This window comes from Thunnus thynnus, chromosome 16, assembly GCF_963924715.1.
Source record: "Thunnus thynnus chromosome 16, fThuThy2.1, whole genome shotgun sequence".
In the NCBI taxonomy this organism is placed as follows: Eukaryota; Metazoa; Chordata; class Actinopteri; order Scombriformes; family Scombridae; genus Thunnus; species Thunnus thynnus.
Window position 1 is genome coordinate 1,523,212 of NC_089532.1, and position 26,330 is coordinate 1,549,541.

General features: G+C 41.0%; 2 protein-coding genes across 2 annotated transcripts in view; both read left to right on the top strand.

Moving 5' to 3' along the window:
* ehd4 (EH-domain containing 4) overlaps positions 1-22,525 on the top strand; it is a 46,156-nt gene extending 23,631 nt beyond the window's left edge. Inside the window, exons 4-8 of the mRNA XM_067613348.1 lie at positions 8,536-8,702; positions 11,836-11,969; positions 12,310-12,421; positions 16,422-16,586; positions 17,779-22,525. Of these exons, the coding sequence (XP_067469449.1) occupies positions 8,536-8,702; positions 11,836-11,969; positions 12,310-12,421; positions 16,422-16,586; positions 17,779-18,336 (1,136 nt within the window). The 3' untranslated portion in view covers positions 18,337-22,525. The remainder of the gene's footprint in view (positions 1-8,535; positions 8,703-11,835; positions 11,970-12,309; positions 12,422-16,421; positions 16,587-17,778) is intronic.
* Positions 22,526-24,406: 1,881 nt separating this feature from the next.
* Positions 24,407-26,330, top strand: part of sptbn5 (spectrin, beta, non-erythrocytic 5) — a 71,580-nt gene continuing 69,656 nt past the window's right edge. Inside the window, exon 1 of the mRNA XM_067613489.1 lies at positions 24,407-24,560. The gene's annotated coding sequence lies outside the window, so the exon portion shown is untranslated. The remainder of the gene's footprint in view (positions 24,561-26,330) is intronic.

The following is a 26,330-nucleotide window of genomic DNA, read 5'->3' on the forward strand; positions in this document are numbered from 1 at the left end:
TAGACATGTGAAATGTGACCCCGACTACACACTGCTTTTTGTAAGACGTCAAAAGACAAAAAGGTTGGAAACCACTGGTTTCATCTTTAACAATGTGTTGTATTTTAAAAGCTTGTTATATTATCCATTGTGTCAAATCTTCATCTGAAAAGTAACTAAAGCTGTCAAATAAATGTAGTGGAGTAGAAAGAACAATATTTCCCTCTGAAATGTAGAAAGTAGCATCACATGGAAATACTCAAGTAAAGTACAAGTACCTCAAAACTGGACTTAAGTGCAGTACTTGAGTAAATGTACTTAGTTACTTTCCTCCGCTGGTTTTGTTGTTTGAATTCATCAGAAACAAAAGACAAATAACTACAAACTTCTGCAGAGTTTCATTCTGATTAAGTTTTGATTCTCTTCTCTTCTTGTCTTCACTTCCATGTCTCATATTTTTTACTTTACTTCTCTTCAGTTTTTTGTCTTTTATCGTCTTATTTTCATTTCCTTACTCCTCACTTTTCTTTTCTTCACTTCTTTGCTTCATCACTTTATTTGTCTTCACATCACATCACTTCCTTTTATTTCTCTCCTCAGCTTTCTTTTCTCCTTCCTTCATTTCATTCTGTTCGGTTTTCCTCTTGTTTCCTCTTCTCTTCTGTTTCTTCTGTGATTTAAAGTATTTCAGTATTTCAATGAGCCTCTTCTGGATCGGAGCCTTTATGTAAATTCTTAAACCTAACTGGTCCTGCGGGGCTTTCAGGCAGTAATCCCTCCCTTGTGCTGCAGCTGGCTCAGTCCAGTCCTGGTTTCTGGTTTCTCTGATCCGCTTTGTCACTGTTCAGTCCTGATCCAGTAAATGAACTCAGTGACTTCTGGACGACGTTACATCACTGCTCATCAGGAAAACTGTCACGTCATATTTATCTTGAGAAACACTGTAAATCCGTCACTAAACTAGGAGACATATTTATAATTAAAAAGCTTTATTAATACAACATTTCCGGAGCTTTTAGTGCCATCTCTTGGTCTTCATCAGTGGTTGTCATGGAGCTGGCTGTGCTGTCATCACATGACCTGAATATGGAGTCGCGGTCATGTGATAACAGGTGGTTGTATATGGGTGGAGGCTGTAATTGTCTCCATGGCAACTGAGCAAACTCTGAAACCGATGAAGGCCATGAGATGCAGCTGAAAGCTCAGGAAAATCTTCATCAGGTGAACCTTTAATTCAAAGTCAATAATGAATCTTCAAACTCAACTTTATTAACAAAAGTTCCAAAGTCACAGGAGTGTTGATGTCATGTTTGGGGCTGCAAATAAGGATTATTTCCAGTATTGATTATTGTATTGATTTGTTTTCTTGTGTCTGTGACTCGAATATCTCAACAGCTGTTTGATGGATTGTTGTTTCATTTGGTTCAGACATTGATGAATTGACCTTTGATCCTCTGACTTTTCATCTAGCGCCATCATCTGGTCAAAATGTCATTTTGTCCCGTGACCTTCCCATCAGCCTCGGCTGCACTTTGTGTTTCGTGCTAATTAGCAAATGTTAGCATCAGCAGCTAACACGCTAATCTAAGATAGTAAACAAGGTAAACATCAACATGGCTGCCGGCTGCAGTGATTCATCATTTTCCAGTAAAAACAGCAAAACGTTCTCTGTTTCCAGCTTCTCAGATGAGATCATTTGCTGTTTGTCTTGTGACAGTAAATTGAATATTTATGGTTTTGGATTATTAGTCAAAACAAACTGAAGACGTTACTTCGGCCTCTGAGAAACTGTTAATTCCATTTCTTTCACTATTTCATCGAATAAACTGTTAATTAATGAATCGAGAGAATAATCAGCAGATGTTCAACTTCATACAGTTTCTAAGACGACTGTAGACTCTTATTTAACTGTAAATTAAATTCACATTTTCAGATGTGGTGTTTTGTCCGACAAACAGCCCCAAACTCAAAGATATTCAGTTTACAATGATATAAAACACACAAAAGCTCTAAATGATCACATTAGAGAAGCTGCAACCAGAGATAAATATCAGCAAAAAAATACAGCAATTAAAAAAATAATGAAGCCTTGAACCAGGTATGAACGGGCCTGTAGCACAGGAGCCGCTCCCTGGACCTGAGCCTGCTCTCACCATGTACAAGTACAGATGAACTACATGACCACGTTTGAATGGGCACAAGTCAGGCACAGCCTGCACTCGTCTCACATTCATCACCATTCACTCTCACAGGTCAAATATAAACTATATCTCTGTTAACATGTTAACATCAACACTAAAAATATACCTCTAAATCCCATTCTAGCATGGCCACATAGTGCGGAGGGGTTGTACAGGTGGACATGATAAAGATAAATCATCGTGATAAATGATAAAAACAAACATTAATTATCAAAATAGTTTTTAATTAATTATGTGTCAGTTGATCAGTCTGTTAATCAACTGATTTTCTCTGTTTTATATCTTTATCAACTTAATATTTTAATTGAAACATTGTTGGACAAAACAAGACATATCAAGAAGTAATGTGATCTTAATGTAATAATGAAGCTTTTTTATAGACTAAACACAAAATACATTAATTGGAAAAAATGATCAACAGATTCATTGATGATGAAAATAATCCTTAGTTACATTCCAAGTGAAGAAAAGCAGGAAAAACAGGAGACAGAGATTCAAATCCAGACTGTGTTTAACCGCCTGAATCAATAAAACCTAAATGGAATTTAAAAAAAAAAACAATTGTTGTGAAAATATCTCAAGGTTTCTTTGTTGAACTCTGCACACAGTTTTTCCAGATTAGGACATAAATATAATACGTTATGGTACTGAAGAGGAAGCAGTATTGTTAGACTGAAGGCATTTCCTTTTAAAGGGGAAATGGAACATGTGAAGTAATCCGTCGTCCTGTAATAGAAGCAGCAGTGACACCACATATTAAACCCTGCAGGAGCTCGTTGCTTCAACAGAAACCTGGATGAAAAATATTCATTGATGACCTTTTATTACCAACTTATTCTTCACACAGAATCACATAAAAACACACAAGGATGAAAGAATAAAGGTGCTAAAAGAACAACATAAAATAAATAAAGCAGAATAAAACTAAAATCAGGGAAGGTGGGGCAATAAAACTAATAAACGTTACCATTAAAAGAGTTTAACTAACTGAAAATCAGCAGCTAAAGTGAAGACTGATGTGTCAGGTGTGTTGCTGTCGGTCTACCTGGCCGGAGTTCAGCTGTAATGAGTGTTGCAGGTGCTCACAGGAAGTGACCCTGCGGCTGCTGCTGACTGTGTTTACTGCGCACAGCCTGAACCTGCAGCTGCAACCTGAAGCGACTCTTCTGCTCTCAGTTCTGACACCTTCACACATCAGTTATTCATGACGGGACGCGTCCAGGCTGGAACACCTGCACAGGACAGGCCTGCTCGCATCAATATTTGATGATCTGATCAACACCCAAAAAGGTTAATACGCTGCATTTTTCAGTCAAAACATTTTTTTTTGTTGTTCCTTAATTGAATTTTTTTGTCCTGTATCTGCACACAACTACGTCTTTGTTTGTTCACAACAGTATTTATAACAGCAGCGTCTTTAGTGGACTTCAATTAATTTCAGTGGAGTCAAAGTTTCAGCAAATTTGGTGATGTTTGATATTTAAATTCACGCAGTCAACCGATAAATAAACTGCCTTAAACATTTGAGAAAATGATTCTGGCTCAAGGTTCACTGAAGGCTCGTTTATGCTCAACATTATATGTAGTTTTCCACCTCATGGTGTGTTTATTATAGGTGTGCAAAAAGCTTTTTGTTGATGTCACTGATTTTCACAGCGTCGATTTGGGGCTGAAGACAAGTTTGAAAAGGCAAGCCAAGTTTATTTGTGTAGCACATTTCAACAACAAGGCAATTCAAAGTGCTTTATATAAAGCATAAAAGGCATTAAAACAATTAAAAAGTGTTACATTTGGAGATAAAAAAGAAGCTAAAAAGGGAATAAAACAGATAAAACAAGAGAATAAAACCCTTAATGTGGTTTAATGACAGGCTGCAAACAGAAAAGTCTTCAGCTGTGATTTAAAGAACTGAGAGTCGCAGCAGACCTGCAGGTTTCTGGGAGTTTGTTCAGATATATGGAGCATAAAAACTGAACGCTGCTTCTCCAGGTTTAGTTTTGACTCTGGAGACAGAAAGCAGACCTGATCCAGACCTCATCCAGACCTGATCCAGACCTGATCCAGACCACCTGAGAGGTCTGGATGGTCCATAATGTAGCAGCAGATCAGAAACCATTCATTGCTTTATAAACCAACAGCAATATCTTAAAATCAATTCTTTGACAGACAGGAAGCCAGTGTAAAGATCTGAGAACTGGACTGATTTGATCCTCTTTCTTGGTCTTAGTGAGGACTCGAGCAGCAGCGTCTGAATCAGCTGCGGCTGTCTGATCGACCTGTGAAGACGGCGTTACAGTAGTCGAGTCTACTGAAGATAAATGCAGGACAAGTTTTTCCAAATCCTGCAGAGACAGAAGTCCTTTAATCCTTGATATATTCTTCAGGTGATAGTAGGCTGACTTTGTAATTGTTTTAATGTGGCTGTTGAAATTCAGGTCTGAGTCCATGACTACACCAGGATTTCTGGCTTGGTTTGTGGTTTTTAACATTATTGATTGAAGCTGAGTGCTGACTTTTAATCGTTCATCCTTGGCTTCAAAAACAATTACTTCAGTTTTGTCTTTAACTGAAGAAAATTCTGGCACATCCAATCATTGATTTGTTAAATGCATTTACTCAGTTTGAAGCAGAGTCCCCTGGTGATACGGTGATGTAAATTCGTGTGTCATCTGCATAACTGTGGTAACATATTTTATTGTTTCTCATAATCTGAGCTAAGGTTATCAGACCTCTGTAGCTCCTCGTCTCTGCTGGATGCTAGCAGCGCCAGGCTACATTAGCTGCTACTAGCATAACACGCCACAATCTCCAGCTGCATTGTGGGTGATGTAGGCGCCAGGAATGTGTGGAATAAAAAAGACGATATCTCTGGACCTCTGCATCGATTTTCATCATTGTTTTAAAAAAATGTCCATACTGCGTCTGATGATGTTTTTAGGAGTGAAATGATGAATCTGTGATGGACTTCTTCTCTGGATGGACTATCTCTGTAATCAGTCTCTTTTTTAACATAGACTCTAAAAACTTTCCACATGTTTTAACTTTTTACATCATGCTCTCTTTGGAACTCTAAAAAACTGTGAAACCCTCCTCATCACCCAGCTGAATCATTTTTTATCAATTATTAACAACGTTGGAATGTTTACTGTTCGTCGGCTCCGAATGTTTTAAAGCTCAGATTACATCAGAGGGTCCATGTGTTGTGTTTACTGCCGCGGGAGAGACATAAATCTTTTGTTATGATGGCGTCTCCGCAGACATCTGTTAACACTTGTTAAAAAAGCGACTCGAACCTGATGAATATGAAAAACACCAAATATTAAACCGGTAAAGTCACTGGAAACATCTCCACCGGTCTTATTTAAAGCTGCATGATGGTGGTTAAACCTGCAGGAAGAAGCAGTGACATGATACACTCAGCAAAGACTCAGTGTGCCAACAACTGCATCCTGCTGCACTCTCCTGTGAGTGTGTGTGTGTGTGTGTGTGTGTGTGTGTGTGTGTGTGTGTGTGTGTGTGTGTGTGTGTGTGTGTGTGTGTGTGTGTTGTGTCCACAAACACTCAGACGTGTGTGTTGCCCTGCAGTGATGTTGTGAGTGTGGACAGCAGTGTCGGTGTTAAATGTCGCAGGGGGATGCTGGTACAATTACACACACACACACACACACACACACACACACACACACACACACACACAGCAGCATTATAGACAGATATATATATCATATAGAATGCTTAATTAATAGATTGATTGATTGATTGATTGATTGATGCAGGTGTTGTCATGAATAATTTTGTTCATCAAACTTGACATTTTTAGCTCCTTTCTGCTGTTTCAGCCTTAAAAACAGATAAATAATCCAGATGTTCAGTCAAACTGTTTCATATTTCATGTTGTTGAAATCTGCATTCTGTTCAGGACTTTTGCTTTAATTGAAAGATTACATGATTAAAATGTTGATTAAACAAAACTCAGATATGTTCACCGTGTTGGTTTAGCGTGTTAGCATGCTAACATTTGCAAAGGCTGATGGGAATGTTCTTAGTTTTGCAGCTTTTTAGTCATAAAATAATTAAAACATTTTGACCAGATGGTGGCGCTAGATGAAAAGTCAGAGGATCAAAGTTATTATAATTCATCATGAGGGGAACACGAATGTTTGAAACCAAATTTCACAGCGAACCATCTTATAGATGTTTAAATATTTCAATAAAGAAGTAAAAAGTCTCCTCATGGTGGCGCTACAGGAAAAGTCACCAGAGTCAGTAGGATTCATCCTCTGAGGAGCATCAATGTTGGAACAAAGTGTCATAGAAACGTCTTTAATAGTTGTTGAGATGTTTCAGTCTGACATTTGATGCTGACGAATAAAATCCTGGATGGTGAAGAGTTTACTGAAGGAGTTTCTGTGTGTGTGTGTGTGTGTGTGTGTGTGTGTGTGTGTGTGTGTGTGTGTGTGTGTGTGTGTGTGTGTGTGTACAGTTCAGCTGTGTGTGTGTGTGTGTGTGTGTACAGTTCAGCTGTGTGTGTGTGTGTGTGTGTGTGTGTGTGTGTGTGTGTGTGTGTGTGTGTGTGTGTGTTGTGTAAACTAGATTTGAAAGGTGACTTTAAAGACGAGGACAAACACAAAACGACGTAACACATGTAGAGCCGAGGCTGATGGGAATATAAGTCATTTCCTGTTGGCAGGTGAGAGTTTGACCTGATGTAAGTCCATCACATTCTCTCACAGTCCTCGGTGTCCTCTGATCAAATGTCTGGATTTGTTTAAAGCTGCAGCGATTAATCGATTCGATGCCAACTGTTAACTGTTTTTGATAATCGATTAATATCTGAATTAACTGAATATCTTTGGCTTGTGGACAAAAACAAGACATTTGAGGACGTTTTGGGAAACATTGATCCATATTTTTCACCCTTTTTTCACATTTTTAAAGATCAAACAAATAATCAGATAATCAAGAGAATACTCGTTAGTTTCAGCTCAGACTGACATAAAACAGAGAAAAACAGCAAATGATCATTTTAGAGAAGATATGACAACTAATTGATTATTTCCTCACTTCCTTCTGGTGTTCTCAGATCTTTTACTTCTACTAAAAGTAGAAGTGGCTCCTCATTATGTAGAATGGTGATATGAAACTTTGGTCACATGATAAGAGGTGGTTGTATATGTGGGCAGATGGTAACTAACTCTGTCTCTGTTTTAAGTGTCCCATAATAAAATAATGTTTCCCATTCAAATCTCTGTAAGTAAAAACTGTATTTGAGTCACTGCTGGAAGATGCAGTGACGTCCTGCAGCTACAAATACTACAAAACAAGTAAAAGTTCACGTTACTAAAGTATTATTAGCAATTAAATATGCTGGGAGTGAAAGTTCACTCTTAACAAAAACAACTCAGGGTTCACATACTAGCTTTCCCCCCCTGAACTTTCAGCTGCATGTCACGGCCTTCATCAGGTTATGAAGTTTACTCAGCTGAGTCATGTGACCACGTCGTAATTATAGCTGTTAGTGGATTTAAACTGTAAAGTAGCACAAAGTCTGGTGAAACTGTTCTTTCTGGTCAAACTGCTTGTTAGATCTCTGAAAATATCCTGTTTCTGTTTCCAGTATCAGGATATTTTCCGCTTACGCAGTAAAGACGAGTAGAACACAGATTTCTATCTGTAGCGTAGCTCTTTCTTCTCTTAAAGTGTAAAAGCTTTTTGTCTCTGTTTTAGTTTCCAGTTCAGAGCTCAGTGTCACCCAGTTTCAGAGGAACCACACCCTGACGGTCACAGATCACTTTACACACACTCACACACAGAGTCGTGTTTCCATCATATCAGAGGGCATTACAATGAGCCTCATGCAAGAAGAACTCATATAAACACATTTGTTCTTAAAGGACCAGTTCACAATGTTTCCCCTTCAGATGTGCTTTCAATGTAAGTGATGGAGGCCGAAATCCACAGTGTGTCCACACAGTGATTTAAAAGTCTGTGTGAAGCTTCTATTCAGCTTCAGCAGTCTGAGTTAGTCATATCAAGTGGATATCTGACACATTTACAGTCTTTTTAGCATCAAATTCCCTCTTTGTGTTTCCTCGGACAGTGTTTCCCTGTTGAGCTGCAGGTGGAAGTATAGTAACAAAAAGAGGAACTTTGGCACTAAAAAGACTGTAACGTTGAAAGATATCTACTGGATTTGACTCATTTGGACGCTGAAGCTTCATATTAGCTTCAGATAAACTTTTAAATACGTTTTTGCACAGACTGGATTTTGTCAGAATGTCCAGACGGTGTTTCAGAGGTTGCTTTGACTGTAGATGAAGCGTGTGACTAATAATCCTCCTGTGTGTGTCTGCAGGTTATGACTTTGCGGAGGTCCTGCGGTGGTTCGGCGAGCGGGTCGATCGCATCATTCTACTGTTCGACGCTCACAAACTGGACATTTCTGACGAGTTCTCTGAGGCCATCAGAGCCTTCAAAGGTCAAGACGACAAGATCCGAGTCGTCCTCAACAAGGCTGACCAGGTGGGGGGTGTTCCTCACCTGTTCCTCACCTGTTCCTCACCTGTTCCTCACCTGTTCTTCACCTGTTCCTCACCTGTTCCTCACCTGTTCCTCACCTGTTCTTCACCTGTTCTTCACCTGTTCCTCACCTGTTCCTCACCTGTTCCTCTCCTGTTCCTCACCTGTTCCTCACCTGTTCCACACCTGTTCTTCACCTGTTCCTCACCTGTTCCTCACCTGTTCCTCACCTGTTCCACACCTGTTCCTCTTCTGTTCCTCACCTGTTCCTCACCTGTTCCTCACCTGTTCCTCTTCTGTTCCTCACCTGTTCTTAACCTGTTCCTCTTCTGTTCCTCACCTGTTCCTCACCTCTTCCTCACCTCTTCCTCACCTGTTCCTCTCCTGTTCTCACCTGTTCCTCTCCTGTTCTTCACCTGTTCCTCACCTGGTCTCACCTGTTCCTCTTTTGTTCCTCACCTGTTCTTCACCTGTTCTTCACCTGTTCCTCTTTTGTTCTTCACCTGTTCCTCTTTTGTTCCTCACCTGTTCCTTACCTGTTCTTCACCTGTTCCTCACCTGTTCCTCACCTGTTCCTCACCTGTTCTTCACCTGTTCCTCACCTGTTCCTCACCTGTTCCTCTTCTGTTCCACACCTGTTCCTCTTCTGTTCCTCACCTGTTCCTCACCTGTTCTCACCTGTTCTTCACCTGTTCTTCTCCTGTTCCTCTTCTGTTCCTCACCTGTTCTTAACCTGTTCCTCACCTGTTCCTCTTCTGTTCCTCACCTGTTCCTCTCCTGTTCTTCACCTGTTCTTCACCTGTTCCTCTTCTGTTCCTCACCTCTTCCTCACCTGTTCTCACCTGTTCTTCTCCTGTTCCTCACCTCTTCCTCACCTCTTCCTCACCTCTTCCTCTCCTGTTCTCACCTGTTCTCACCTGTTCCTCACCTGTTCTTCATCTGTTCCTCACCTCTTCCTCACCTCTTCCTCTCCTGTTCTCACCTGTTCCTCTCCTGTTCTTCACCTGTTCCTCACCTGGTCTCACCTGTTCCTCTTTTGTTCCTCACCTGTTCCTCTTTTGTTCCTCACCTGTTCTTCACCTGTTCCTCACCTGTTCTTCACCTGTTCTTCACCTGTTCCTCACCTGTTCTTCACCTGTTCCTCTTTTGTTCCTCACCTGTTCCTCACCTGTTCTTCACCTGTTCCTCACCTGTTCCTCACCTGTTCCTCACCTGTTCCTCACCTGTTCTTCACCTGTTCCTCACCTGTTCCTCACCTGTTCCTCTTCTGTTCCTCACCTCTTCCTCACCTCTTCCTCTCCTGTTCTCACCTGTTCCTCTCCTGTTCTTCACCTGTTCCTCACCTGGTCTCACCTGTTCCTCTTTTGTTCCTCACCTGTTCCTCTTTTGTTCCTCACCTGTTCTTCACCTGTTCCTCACCTGTTCTTCACCTGTTCTTCACCTGTTCCTCACCTGTTCTTCACCTGTTCCTCTTTTGTTCCTCACCTGTTCCTCACCTGTTCTTCACCTGTTCCTCACCTGTTCCTCACCTGTTCCTCACCTGTTCCTCACCTGTTCCTCACCTGTTCTTCACCTGTTCCTCTTCTGTTCCTCACCTGTTCCTCTTCTGTTCCTCACCTGTTCCTCACCTGTTCTTCTCCTGTTCCTCACCTGTTCTTCACCTGTTCTTCATCTGTTCCTCACCTCTTCCTCACCTCTTCCTCTCCTGTTCTCACCTGTTCCTCTCCTGTTCTTCACCTGTTCCTCACCTGTTCCTCTTCTGTTCCTCTCCTGGTCTCACCTGTTCCTCACCTTTTCTTCACCTGTTCCTCTTTTGTTCCTCACCTGTTCTTCACCTGTTCCTCACCTGTTCCTCACCTGTTCCTCTCCTGTTCCTCTCCTGTTCCACACCTGTTCCTCACCTGTTCCTCACCTGTTCCTCACCTGTTCCTCACCTGTTCCTCCCCTGTTCCTCACCTGTTCCTCACCTGGTCTCACCTGTTCTTCTCCTGTTCCTCACCTGTTCCTCACCTGTTCCTCACCTCTTCCTCACCTCTTCCTCTCCTGTTCTCACCTGTTCTCACCTGTTCCTCACCTGTTCTTCATCTGTTCCTCACCTCTTCCTCACCTCTTCCTCACCTCTTCCTCACCTCTTCCTCACCTCTTCCTCTCCTGTTCTCACCTGTTCCTCTCCTGTTCTTCACCTGTTCCTCACCTGGTCTCACCTGTTCCTCTCCTGTTCCTCTTCTGTTCCTCTCCTGGTCTCACCTGTTCCTCACCTGGTCTCACCTGTTCCTCTCCTGTTTCTCTTCTGTTCCTCACCTGTTCTTCATCTGTTCCTCACCTCTTCCTCACCTCTTCCTCACCTCTTCCTCTCCTGTTCTCACCTGTTCCTCTCCTGTTTTTCACCTGTTCCTCACCTGGTCTCACCTGTTCCTCACCTGTTCCTCACCTGTTCCTCTTTTGTTCCTCACCTGTTCCTCACCTGTTCCTCACCTGTTCTTCACCTGTTCCTCACCTGTTCCTCACCTGTTCTTCACCTGTTCCTCACCTGTTCCTCACCTGTTCTTCACCTGTTCCTCTTTTGTTCCTCACCTGTTCCTCACCTGTTCCTCACCTGTTCTTCACCTGTTCCTCACCTGTTCCTCACCTGTTCCTCACCTGTTCTTCACCTGTTCCTCACCTGTTCCTCACCTGTTCCTCACCTGTTCCTCTTTTGTTCCTCACCTGTTCCTCACCTGTTCCTCATCTGTTCCTCACCTGTTCCTCACCTGTTCTTCACCTGTTCTTCACCTGTTCTTCACCTGTTCCTCACCTGTTCTTCACCTGTTCTTCACCTGTTCCTCACCTGTTCTTCACCTGTTCTTCACCTGTTCCTCACCTGTTCCTCACCTGTTCCTCATCTGTTCCTCTTTTGTTTCTCACCTGTTCCTCACCTGTTCCTCGCCTGTTCCTCACTTGTTCCTCACCTGTTCTTCACCTGTTCTTCACCTGTTCCTCACCTGTTCCTCACCTGTTCCTCATCTGTTCCTCTTCTGTTCCTCACCTGTTCCTCACCTGTTCCTCACCTGTTCCTCACCTGTTCCTCTTTTGTTCCTCACCTGTTCCTCACCTGTTCCTCACCTGTTCCTCACCTGTTCTTCACCTGTGCTCTCAGGTGGACACGCAGCAGCTGATGCGGGTGTACGGCGCCCTCATGTGGTCACTGGGGAAGGTGATCAACACTCCAGAGGTGGTGAGAGTTTACCTGGGCTCCTTCTGGGCCAAACCGCTGCAGAACACTGAGAACAGGTCAGAGAGCAAGTTCATCCATTCATTCATTCATTCATTCATTTAGTCATTCATTCATTCACTTAGTAAAGTAAAGTAATTAATTCATTTAGCAAGCCTTGATGAGTACCCTCCATTCATTCATTCATTCATCCATTCATTCAGCAAGCCAGGATACAATACCATTCATTAATTCAGTCATTCGTACATTCTGATTCAGCCATTAAACCACGACATCATAACTTTTCTTTCTTTATTTCTTTCATCCATTCCTTCATTCATTCATTCAGTTATTACTCATTTAGTCATTCATTCAGCAGGTCATTAATTCATTCATTCATGCGTTCATGTCCCTCCTCAGGCGTCTGTTTGAGGCGGAGTCTCAGGATCTGTTCAGGGACATTCAGAGTCTTCCGAGGAACGCGGCGCTCCGTAAACTGAACGACCTCATCAAGAGGGCGAGGCTGGCCAAGGTGAGACAGGAAATGACACGTTGACGTTGGAATTAACACCGAGACCTGCAGGTCAATCCCGCCAGTGTCCCAACGTCTGTTTTGTTTATGGAATCATGGGAAAATTGTGGAATGCTTGGTTGTGTATCCCAGACAGAAAAAGTCGAAGACATTTGATCTTCCTCAAACTTCAGACAGGAAGAACATCACAGGAGCAGGAACCTTTCAGAACCTGCCTGAGAATCTGCTCATAGTGACGGTTTCCTGTACATCATGTTACACTGCAAACAGCTGATTCACATGACTTTAATGGAGCCTATTTGACAAAATGTGAACTAATATGGGCCATCAGAGAAGGACGAACCCATAAAACCTCATCCAATGAAGGTACTGTGATTCTCTTCATAGCCGATATTTGTGTACATGTTGGCAAACTTACGACATTAAAATTCTGCTGAATCAGCTGTTAGCGGCTCCTGTTTGCAGTGTATTCATGGATGTACAGACAACTGTTGCTGGATTACTCTGATACTGACGAAAATGACGAGAATTTGATGATTCTCTGTCAGGTTAGATTGAATATCTGTGTCTGTTTGTAACCACAGAGAACGAAAGCTATTCTAAAGTTTCATTTTTAAGAGGACAATGAAGGAATTGAAACACATGACATTTCTTCTTCTTCCTCTTCTTGAGAAAATAGAAAGTAGACGTGAAACTAAATTTAAAGCCTCTGTAAAAATGAACTCAGACTGCTGTCATGAAGAGACCTGGACCTTTGTTTAGACTGACCACCTGATCCGACCACGTCATTAACCGGCCCGGGACTTCTGCGTTTGTGTTGGGGAAGGAAGCTTCCTGCCAGGGTTCACATGATAAATATCACCATGTGTTTCTTTGTGAGACCTGAAGGGGCTCCATCAGTCTCAGAGTGTTTGAAGTTCACAGGGTGGAGGTACTGTAGTTGTTGTTTTCTGTTGTTCCTGAAGAGAACGACTTCCTGCAGGAAGTCATGTTTCTGTTCACAGCATCAGGAGAGCTGATGGTTTTCAGCTCTGAAACTTCACCTCTTCACCTCTTAATGATGTCATATATAATAATATATCAGTCAGAGGGACCGAACCACTACTTTTACTGCAATACTTGAACTACATCAAGCTCATAATACTTATGTAATTCTACTGTAGAAGGATTTTTCATGCAGGACTTTTACTTGTTATGTAGTATTTGAACTTTGCTGTATCTGCTGTCACTGATGAGGAGCTCAAACAGACACACTGATCAGTGACAGGTGAGAGTGAAATTGTGAGTTCTGCTCTAACGGAAGCATGAGGACTCTCTTCTTCTTGGATTAACAGTATCTCAGGGAAACAACAGGACTATCTTCAAAAAGACTTTTTACAAAAACATCAGTTGGTTGTCTTATAATCATAAATAGCTCATATGACATGAAGAACTTAAAGGACTGAACTATATAAGCTGATAGTATGTTTGTTTAAATTACATCTGGTACTTCAGGATTGTTTGTTGTTTTTATTTGTCATGAAGGACTTCTTGTTTTCTTCCTCTCCTGGGTGGAGAACTGCTAATGAGAGCACTGAGAGTGTTTTTTTGTCTGCAGATTCAGGAGGGTCATCGGCCTCGAGCGCTGTTACTTTTCACTTGGATTTGATCAGTAAATGTGCTGAAGGCGCCACACCAAAACACAGATGTGTGGGATAAAGTCCTGAGTCATATGAGGTCCTGCAGACCACTGAGATCTGACTTTACAATTAATAATATGAAAGAGCCTGAAAACCAAACTAACATTGTCACCTCACACCAGCCGCAGAATGTCCTTCAATATAACAAACCTTAAATTAATGGATATAATGTCATTCTGTCTTTTAAACCCTTATACGACCTTCATCAGTTGTCAGATGACGTGAACACTCACAAGTCCTTAACACGAGAATCTTTCTGATCCGTCCGACGTTACATGAACGCCACGTAAACCTAAACAAAACGTAACCACAACGTTGTCAAGTTATGAAACATATTTATTTTCCAACTGTGTTGTGTAATGGTTTTGGAAAGTACAGACAGAGGACGTAATCCTGCTGATCAGGGCGTCGGATCAGAAAACACTTCTGTGTGTCGTTCTGGAGTTCACGGACCGACCACAGAGTTTGTTCTGGTTGTTCTGGTTGTTCTGGTTGTTCTGGTTGTTCTGGTTGTTCTGGTTGTGTAATGGGACATTCCTGCAGTGCGTGTACAGTAGGAGCTTTACTGAAGATGTTAATGATTAATTGTTGCTGAAAGACTTCTAGTCAACAAATGTGTTGAGAACCAGTTAAATCCAGTTTATTTTTACTCTTCCTCCCTCCTGTTAACTACTGGTTAATGGTCCTGATGTTCTCTGGCTCTTTGCCCTCAGAGATGACCTCACTCCCTCCTTTTATTTACGCTACCTCCCTCCCTCCCCTCCTTCCTTCCTTCCACCTCCCATAATGCAGGGGGGGGGTCGGTACGAAGGACCGACGGGGCTCTCTGCCCTCATACCTACATTCCTCCTCTTCCTCCTCCTGGTGTTAATTCATTCATCAGCAGCGGTGTAGTTTACTCTCTCTCCCGGCGCCGCTCAGTCGCCTGTTTTTCTGCTCCGTCTTTCATTGATATCATTCAGATTTCAGGATGTATTTCTAATCAAACAAGAGGTGATTTCATCTGGCCCGAGAGCTGCTTCCTTTTCTCTTTAAACAACGGGTTCACAAGTTTTCAAGCAGGTCAGGTGCACATACGGTATGAACATTTTACAGATGTTTTCCTGGCTGTAATCATTCCTCCAGCCTGTTCTCACTCACAGCTCCTTCCACATAAGGAAGCAGGGTAGTCCGATAGACAACGTCTGAAACAGACTCCATGACACCGGTGACATCTGTATAAGATGACAAAGTTCCTAATTGGAAGGTGGCGGGTTGGATGGACGGCTAGATAGCTGAACGCTTTTCGCCTCCCGTTTCCAACTGCGAGTCGGGTTTTTAGAAAATAAAAATGGTGAACCTGTCCTTTAATGTGTCGTCTAGTTTATGTCCCCCTGTTTGTACATTTGGCCCAAAAAAGTAAAACATTTCATATCCTAAAGACGACTTTTGCAGGGTTGTCTGAACTCCTACTTTGTTCCTTTAGATGAATGTATGTAAACAAAAAATAAACTATCACACTTTTAGAAAGAAATTGTGGCTTATATGAAGGTTTGAAACTCATGTTGCTTGTTATTTTGTAAATAAATCTTATATAATCTTATGTAATTTTTTTTCTTGATGTTTGATTTGGAGTGATTGTACTGTGGATGATACTGATGTTGTCTTTATATCATTTATAAAGTCTTGGACTTTATTTGAACCGAGACATTTTGTAGATATGAAAGTTGTTTGGTCCAACACTTTGGTCCAGAGTGAGACATCTCAACATCTCGTCTCACGTTTGAGTGAAACTGAGACCTTTGTTTTATTTATACGGAGCCTCATTTCCACCAGAAAGAAACGTGTGAAAAGTCTAGTGACAAAAAAAAAAATACTGAGGCGTTAAGTCATTTTTTGGACTATTTAAATCAAACATTAGAAGTCAAAACTATGAGCTTATTATATTTAATCTCTCCTACCTGTCCTCTGTGTCTGTCTCAGGACAGCAGCCTTCCTGTCTCAGCTCTGTGATTGAGGAAACTGTTGTATAAACAGTGTTGTTGTTGAACGGAGCTCAACCGAGGCCTGACAGCAGGCTGTGTGTGTGTGTGTGTGTGTGTGTGTGTGTGTGTGTGTGTGTTCGCCTTCCCCTTTGAGTAACTGTCAAGTTCATCTTTCTGAAGGCGGGTGATAAAAACAAAGCGTTCTATGATGTCAACAGAACTTCTGCACCATGAGGGACGTCTCAGTGTCGTCGTTTGATAAATAACATTCATTAAATTGATTAAACATGACATTATTGTAAGATGTTTTTCATCATTTTAATTGTGTTTAAACACCGCTGCTGTCGTCCTTTGCAGGTGCACGCTTACATCATCAGCTACCTGAAGAAGGAGATGCCGTCTCTGTTCGGGCGGGAGAAGAAGAAGGAGGAGCTGATCATGAGGCTGCCGGAGATCTACACCATCCTGCAGAGAGAGCATCACATCAGCCCCGGAGACTTCCCCAACGTCGCCAAGATGCAGGTACAAAAAAAACAACAACAACAACAAAAACGTGACATCACAGAAGAATTTCTGATCTTAACGTGATGATAAACGCTCTGTTCTCGAAACTGAACGCTGTCGTCATGTGAAAACACTTTGCAGCTGGTGTGTGAGGCCTTTAGAGAGATGCTACGCTGCAGGTGTGTGTTTCCCTCACTACATTATATTTATTAGATTATTGAAGAGAGAGGATGTTGATGTTATAGTTCTTCAGTTCCCCGGTGACAGCAGACCTAAACACACACACACACACACTCTCTCTCTCTGACACGTGTTGTGTAGTATTTTGATCCTCCTGCAGGTTTGCACGCTGTGTTCTTGCTCAGAGGTCAGAGGTCATCAGAGGACACAGTGTCCAGCTGCAGAGTCCCTGTTGGGAAAGCAGGAGATTTGATTCTCAGCGAGTCGAAGTGAAACCAGAACTTCAGGTTCTGTTCCAGAAGTTAGAAAGTCTCATCCCAAAACTCTGTTATATTTATGCGTAAATAACAAAAATATCCATCCTGGATCAGAACCTTCTGTTTTTTAGTGGCGTTTAAAGGGGACGTATTCTGCTTTTTGGCATTTTCTGTTATTTATTTCCTGTCCTGATGTCGGATGTTAAACATGGTCAAAGTTACAAAACTTGAGGTGAATGTATGTAGAAACGCTGCCTGCAAGTCAAAAGTCAGGGCTTCAACCTGCTCTAGACGCTTTATTTGCAGCGTAACCTCTACTTCCTCCTCATGATGACATCAGATTGTTCACATGACCACAAACAGCTGTTAGTTCTGTTGTTCACTCTCATATTTCAGATCAGAAGTTGACATTTAGAGTAAAGAAGGAGAAGAAGAAGTGAAATCCTGCTACTATAGTTTGTTTACGTAGCCTCCGGAGCCGGAGGAAGCTTCCTGAAGCTGACCAATCAGAACAGAGTAGGCTCATCAGGAGGCGGGGCCTTAAAGAGACAGGAGCCTGTTTCAGACAGAGGCTGAACTGAGGGGCTGCATAAAGGACCAGTAGAAGATAAATAAGGAGTTTTTATTCCAGTAGAGTCCCAGAATATAAATATAGAGCTGACCCACAGACCTTCAGGTTAAATGTCGCTGCTAAACAAACGAAGCGAATCGAGCGTCAGATGTTAGTTCATGTCTGTAACAGTTTAATGTTGACGTCTCTCCTCCTCCTCCAGGACATGCTGCAGCACTACGACTTCAGTAAGTTCCCGTCTCTGAAGATGAAGCTGATCGAGTCGGTGGATAAGATGTTGGCCACTAAGATCGCCGTGCTGATGGCCATGATCCGGGAGGAGGAGTCCAAGCAGCCGCCGGCCATGGTGTCGGGCGGCGCCTTCGAGGGCTCCCAGGACGGGCCCTTCGGTCAGGGCTACGGCGAGGGCATCAGCGCCGGGGCCGACGCCGAGGACTGGATCGTCAGCCGGGACAAGCACCGCTACGACGAGATCTTCTACACGCTGATGCCCGTCAACGGCAAGATCACCGGCGTCAACGCCAAGAAGGAGATGATGAACTCGCGGCTGCCCAACACCGTGCTGGGGAAGATCTGGAAGCTGGCCGACTGCGACAAGGACGGCATGCTGGACGACGAGGAGTTCGCCCTCGCTCAGCACCTCATCAAGATCAAACTGGAGGGCTACGAGCTGCCCACCGAGCTGCCCGACCACCTGGTGCCTCCGATCCACCGCAAAAACCCCACCGCGGACGCCCTGTACAACCACAGCGAGGACTAGAGCCGACGGTGCGCCGAGACTGACGCCAAAGAGACCGACTGAGCAGAGGAGATATCATCAACGTGTCTGCTGCTGATGTTCAGACTGACAGAGAAACACATCAGCAAACTGCCTGCTCCAGGAGGTCAAAGGTCAAAAATATAACTGTCCAGCAAACACACAAGCAAAGTGACTGAGGAAATATTACACTTTTATTTGATAAGGTTTTATGTAAAGTGCATTTCAGCTGATTTCAAGACACCAAAAGATGACTTCCTGCATAATGTAGCCTCGTATTTTACTAATTCTGGTTTAATTTGGACTTTTAATCATGAAAGAAGAAAGTATCCTGATATTAACCAACTTCCTGCCTTCAGTTGTCTTTATTTTCTGCCTCCATATGTTTAAAAGCCACAGTGATGTGATGAGCCACTTTGAAATATTTCACTCCCCCTCCTTCCTCCTGGTTGTCGATCCTCGTCATCATCACTGTAAAATATTTAATAAGAAGAAGAACTTTATTTCTGTAGCTGAACGAATGCTCAAGTGCTTAAAACCAAAGAATCACAACAGTTACAATAAAATAAGAGATAAAAAAATAACACTTCCTGTCTTGAAGTCTCCACACAGACCAGACCTCTCTGTGATAAACACAGAAATCAGCTTTCAAGTCTTTTCATGCAGTTTACAGTTTTAAACCTTCAGATTTCAGTCCTGGTTGCTATAGCGACACCTGTGGTCACTGCTGGTAACTGCAGATGTGTTTTTAAAGGCTGACTCTGTTTATTTAGTCTGTTCAATCCTCTTCTTCTGACCCACAGAGACGTCTTCACCTCGGTGGCTCTAAATAAATCCAGTCTGTGTTTCAGCAGCAGGTTAATGACACACCTGTTCTCATTATCAATTACTCTGACTTTAATTAATCATCTAGTTGATAAAATGTTAAAAACAAATTACGAAAAAATGGAATTTACAGTTTCTTAGAGGCCACAGTTTCATCTGAACAACAGTTCAAAACATTAAGATTTTCAATTTAAGGCTGCAATTAACTTAATCTGTCAATTATGTCCTCGATTAATTGGTTAGTTGTTTGTTCTATAAAATGTCAAAAGTCTAAGACGACGTCCTCAAACGTCTTGTTTTGTCCACAACACAAAGATTTTCAGTTTACTGTCAAAGAGACTAAAGAAAACAGAAAATATTCACATTTAACAAGCTGCAATCAGAGAATTTGGACATTTTTTTCTTAAAAAATGACTCAAAATGATCAAAATGTTTTCTGCTTAATATAAAAGACTAATTGTTGCAGCTCTAATTCAAAGACAGAACAGCAAATCGACACTTTTGAGAATTTGGAACAAAAAAACGTTTTGCTTGAAACAATTCATCAATAATCAAAATAGTTTCTGATTGATTTTCTTTCTGTTGACTCATCAGCTGTAGTTCAGTATAATCTGAATCCAGCAGGTGAATGTGAGGAAGCTTCATATAAAGAGATAATTACACAACATCAGTACATCAGATGGTTATTACTGCTGAAAAATGCCAAATGTAAATTATATAAAAAGTTTGATTTGATTTAATGAAAATATTTCACTTTAAACTCCTGAAACAAACGAAGCTTCGAGGTTTTTGTTTCCGTCCACAGTGAAGAAAAACTCGTCATCAGCTGATTAAACCGAAGGTTCAAACTCACTGGGCTGCTCAAACTGGTTTCACTTGTGGAAGAGATTTATTTTAATTTTCAAAATAAGACGGAGGAAAAGTCTTGAAATAAAGTCCTTCACCTTCAAATATTTTATCTCTTTTTTTTTAAATATCCACTGAAGACTTTTGCAAAATGTTTGTTTTTTCATTATTAACAGAATCTATGAATATTTTCTTGATTCATCTTTTACTCTAAAAAGTCAAAAATAATGAAAAAGCTGAAGGTTTTATTTAATCTGAGAACACAATCCAAACATACAGAAACTTTAACCAGCAAATATTTTGGATTTTATCTCCATAAATGATTAAAAAGCATCAATCGATCATCAATCGATTATCAATCGATCGTCAGAACGTGAACGAGTTCAGTTTCCTGTTTGAGGATAAAACGTCGTCATGGCAGCAGGTTTCCATCCTCCATGTTTTTATTCACAGTTTCAATCTGAGTGCAAACGATGGAAGATGAATCATGTGACTTGTGTGGAGCGATGATGATGAGGAGGCTGTAACCTTCCTCACATCAACACATGAAACTAACAGAAACGTCATATTTCCATCATGTTTTCCATCGTCTGAGCTTTGACTGTCGCTCTTTTAACGACGTCGTCTCGTCGTTTTCTCTTCTTCTGCGATGGTTTAACAGCACTGACTGGAGGATTAGCGCCACCTGCTGTTTATCTGCTGATGTTCAGATGGAAACAAACATTCAGGACATTTTATTCTGACAGTTTTTCTGGAAATCTGCTGAAAGTTTGCTCAACGTTTGGATGGAAACCTGACTAACAAGACTTACTGTAGATAAAAGTGTAAAAATGTAAAGTATAGTATTTGAAGGTGATTTAACAAACAGCAAGGGTGAGGTCACAGAGGTCACAGAGGTCACGACCCCGACAGGATCACACAGATTCAATATTCAGTCGTCACATGTTTAGTTCCTGACCCGTCTTCATGTTTCCAGCAGGAAGCTGTTATTTAGCGTCTCGAGTGCAGAATTAGTCTCAAACCAGGACGCGGGGTCCGCAGGGTTGCCCGAGGTCAAAGGTCAGAGTCTGTGGTGTTTGAACAGCAGGTGATAATGGAAGTGACCGCCGTTGCTCGCCATTAACACGTTCCTGCGGGACGGACGCGACGTCCTGTAACGCGTCGCAGTGGACGGTTCGTCCGCTGGCTGCAGCTTCCTCACATTGTAAGCAGCGGCAGAGAGGAGGCTCGGTGGCGGTGACCTCTGACCTCTCATGACTGCAGACTTTCCTCCTTAAAGAGTCCACAGACGATGACGACGACAGCGAAACAGCAGCGTGTATGTGTTTGTGAACATTTTTCCAACCTGCAGAAAACGACTGAAACGAGTCGAAGCAGCAACAAACGCAGCAGTAACGTTAATATTTCCCACAGAAATTAAATGTAGCTTCATTATGAACAGTGACAACCTGCCGCCAAACTGAGACTCTGCACAAAACAACGTATATATCATAACTGTCTGCTGGTTTAATGTTTCATATCTGACATCTGTGTGCACGGTGACATCACTAAAAAGCTCCTCTAATGTATATTTCTATATATAAATGTCAGTGTGTAATGTGTTTGGCTCGTAGTGATGAACCTACAGAGAATCATCTGCAGCTCCTCTCGGCTTTACGGAGCTTTATAGTGAGTTTCAGCTCATTGTTTATCTGTCCGGCTGCAACTTTTACTGTTCTGCTTCACTCTCAGCGTCTCTCATAGCGTCGTTTTCAGAGAAGAAGCTGTAAAAAGCCGCCGTATACTACCTGCTCAACACCAAACAGATGCGTTCACAGATCACAGATATTAATCTAGTGAATATAATGTTGTTAAAGATGCACAAGAATCCCAAGAATCATCCTTCAGTATCAGCTCAGATCTTAAAGCTACGTTTGCACATTTCCCCAGCAGTGCCTGCTCGTTTCAGCGGCTTCATATTGAACTCTCGTGCCTTTTCAGTTCAACACGCTTCAGTCAGACGTGTTTTTAAAGCCTTTTTTTGTTCCTATGACGAGACTGAAGTCGTCTTTGAGGAATCAGCAGCTTTGCGGCTTCTTTTCAGTGCCTTAAAACACAAAGAAAGACTCATTTTAAATAAAGAGCAAAGCTTCTAGTATATAACCAGATGTATTCTGATCAGACACTGTCAGTGCATTGTATCTTTCCATAAGGGAACGTCTCTACAGTCTTCTGTCTCTGATTTAAGGTTCATAAAATAAAGGTTTTAAGTGAATATTTAAGTCAAACCTGCAAAACTTTTCATTCTTTCTTTTGATGTTCCTTCTCTGTAAAAACACTCAGTCGGACGATGAATGAAAAAAATCTAATCTTCAGTTATCTGAATGTAAAAGTTTTATTTTTGTTTGATTTTGATGTGTTTTGTATTCTTGATGTTGGGAAACAGTCTGTTACTCTGTTCTGATGTTTTACTGATGATGCAGCTCCACCTCTCGTCCTGTCAGCAGAGCTGGAGACTAATAAAGTTTATTCAAGACATTAACGCAGCTGTTTTCATGTCCTGCTGGTTAAAGTGCTACATTTATCTGTTAGTTGTTACTTTGCAGATTCAAATCTTACATGAAAAACATACAGTTTATTTATAAAATACATTGTGTTAAAGAATCCAACATTACTGATTAAACTCAACTCTTCAGTCTGTTAATGAGAAAAACGTTTGGATGTCAGATAGTCTGAGCCTCAAAAACTACAAGCAAAGAAGAAGAACTTGTTGTTTATCTGTATGTAAAGATGTCAGTAACAAATAGAAAACATCGTTAATTATTACTGCCACAAAAACAAACCATATTTATATCTTGTTATCAGGATGTGTTTCACAGTATTCACATATTTACTCATCGTTACCACCAAATTATTAAGTTTTTACAAGAAATTTTAGTGCTGAGACACACTGTAACCTGTAGCGATGTAGTTTTTAATCAATATAAAAACATATTTATGATCATAATCAATCTAAAAAGAGACTAATGAGAGTTTAACTGAAGTGTCTGTATGTAACGTAGCTGTAACATCAGGTGTGTGACCTTTGACCTGCCACATGGATGGATGATACATCGTCATGTCTCATCCCAATAATCAATTAAAACTTAATTAAATCATATAAACCTTCATTTTCACTGTTTCTAGTCAGTGCAGAACAAAGTTTGGTCTCTTTAAACTCTGACTGATCAGAAGTTTCTTGTCATAAAAACTTATAACGTTGTTTGTTGAAATAACGAGAACGTTTTGTGATATAACGATAAAATGATATGTTATTATTATAAGAAAGCTTCCTTGTAAAAATTTAATAATTTGTTTTCTAGTAACAACATGAAATATCAGTTTTAACAAGAAACTGAGTAAATATTTTTTTATCATTGTGGCAGCAGTGAAGATTAATATAATTAATATTTGTTATATTTCAGGCCTCAAAGTGGTCCAGACATGTAAAGATAATGAAGAAAAGAGGAGATCTGAAACCTTATATAGCTTTAAACTCCTTCATTTTAAAGTAGTTCAGCTCCAGTTTGACTGAATATAAAAAGAGAATTTTACAACCAAAGTGACCAAATGAGACATCAGGAGATGTGAATCTCAACTATTAATCCAGGAAGTTCCATTATGTGCTGTTTGTTGTTGCTCTTTTTAATAATCTTAACTGTAACACAAACAGCAGCAGATTTACAGTTTGTCTTTGTCTCTTTCAGACAAACATTGGATGGAGACAGTCGTTGCATAACGTCCTGTTTCTCCACAGAGCCGCAGTCAGGATGTGTTGGCAGGATGAGAGATGGACGTGTGTCATTAATTATACTTCTGAAAGGAAAAGGAGGGTTAGCGCGCGCACACACACAAACATACACACACACACACACACAAACACAAACACACACACACACAAACTCTACTTTTACTGTACTTCGAACAGTTTCTACCTCCTTTTTCCTCTCCAGCTTTGTTTTTTTTTAATCATACAATATCCAGTTTCATATACAGTAAACAACTCAGCAGTATTCCAGTATTGTGTAAATAACAGTATCTGACTCTGATGTAGGTGCAGTAATGCAGGATGGAACCAAAGCAGAACTGATTCTCTGCACCGGAGCTGATTTTTCCTGCAACAAGTGAACTACACACGTTCACTAATTAGACATAAATGACACGATTATGCTTCTGATTCTTGTACAGTCGACCATAAACCTCTCTTTCAGCTGATCGCGTGTGTGTGTGTGTGTGTGTGTGTGTGTGTGTGTTATACTGTCAGTGTGAACTTTGAAGCCATTGGATTTACAGCATGAGCAGATCCACTCACCTGACAGCAGCTGACACCTGGAGGTCAAAGTTCACACATACACACACATGAAAACACACTCATCCCTGATGGAAACATTTGGCTCAAACAGTAACATCAGATCAGACTGTTTGTCGGAGCAGAAGGTGTCTTTTAATTTTTTATTCCGACGCGTCTTTGGATGTCCCACTCTGTCTGAGATTCCTGAGCTGAAGGAAGAACAATAAGCAGGCGACCAGAGTGAAAAGTAAGAAAAGTAACAGTTTCCTCTCTAAGTGTTTGTGTGTGCAGCACCGTGCATCTTTAAGTGTCTCTTACTGTCTGTTTTTGTGTCTTTTGTTCTTCATAAGTATGTAGTCGGAGTGTATTTCTGCAGGATTTATTATCTGCAGGTTATTTTAGTCCTGTGTGATTGTGCTTCTCTCTGTTTCCTGCTGCCAAACGTCTCTGACGGCAGAACTGTGACGACAGAAGTAAAAAAGTACAGGATGCTCTGTGATTTATGTGCATGTGACAGGAAGAATATTTTATAATTAGTTAAATTATGTAATTATATTATATAACATTCAGTCACAAAGCAGAGTTAAAGGTGCTTCAGGTTTAGATTTGTATGTTTGTATTTAACTCCAGATGATTGATCTAATGTCTCCTGACGTGTCCTGTTCATGGAGCAGTTTTCATCTGTAATATTGTAAATATTTTTTAAATCTTCTACAAGTTCAGACGGCTTTTTGAACACAGCTATGTAAATGCAAACCCCCTAAAATGTCTGATAAATATCGGGATACAAAGTTTTCTGTTGAACTGTCAACTGTTTGTTTGAGCCTCATAATAAAAAAAAGATTTATTTATTGATAACATGGCTGGATTAACCTCCTATAGGATAAATGTGTGTCGTTGGGCCCTTGTTGATGCCCAAACAGCAGCTTCTCACATGTGAATATTTGCTACTTTAGCAGTTTTGATGAATATGTTCACCTGGGCTTCAGAGAATAATGATCGACTTTTTACACTGAACAATCAATACATTATTCAATATAATAATAGTTGCTTGCAGCCTTACGGCACTATGATGGAATAATACGACCTGTCACTCAGTTTTTAACTTTAACAACAGATGAGCTCAATATAAACTAAAACTAAATCTTCAAACAGAGTCTTTCTCACTTTAGTGATGCAAATTTAGAGCCAATTAGAGATTAATCAGATTACGTAGACAGACGTACATGATGTAGAATAAACTGTGGCAGAAGTTGTCTGGTTGTTAATCCAGCTTTGGTTGATATATCTCCTTCAGGAACTGAGAAATGCAAAAAAAATGATGTCCCCGTTGCTTTTTACTGGTTGAAAAGTGGTTAATCATTGTGCTCTTCAGGTCAATCAGTAACGTTACAGCTGTCCTGTATATACACGAGTCCAAATATATATACATGTTAGTCTCTCAGCTCTACTGGTTCCTACTGAAGACTGAGACATTCACATATTAAAAAACACTTTTAGCTACATATACTCAACTATACATGAATTTAAAGTGAACTAACACTTGTGCAGGAAGCTAAAAACTTATCTAAAGAGCTCTCTGAAAAACTAAGACAAGATAAACAGAATTAAATATGTTACAATAAAATAACGAGGGATGGAAAGACTCCTATAAAATAAAGACAAAAACATATAGTTTCATGTAGTTTTTAACAAACAGGAGGAAATAGTTCATTTGTTGAGGACTATTTTCAGCAGCGGATGAATAAAAACGTGTCACCCAGTGCAGCGATGTGGCTCACCGACATGTTTTTAATGTTTTTAACGTGTTTTTTTTGGGACAACAGCAGAGTTTACAGCACAGAGGAATCAGATATTCCTGTAACCCTATAAACTTTGGGTGGGTGACAGACTTTAGAGCTGAATGTCTGAGTTTTGGTGACTCTCCAAGAAATCAAAGATCAACGAGTTATGACACACACACACACACACACACACACACACACACACACACACACACACACACGTGGAATCTTTA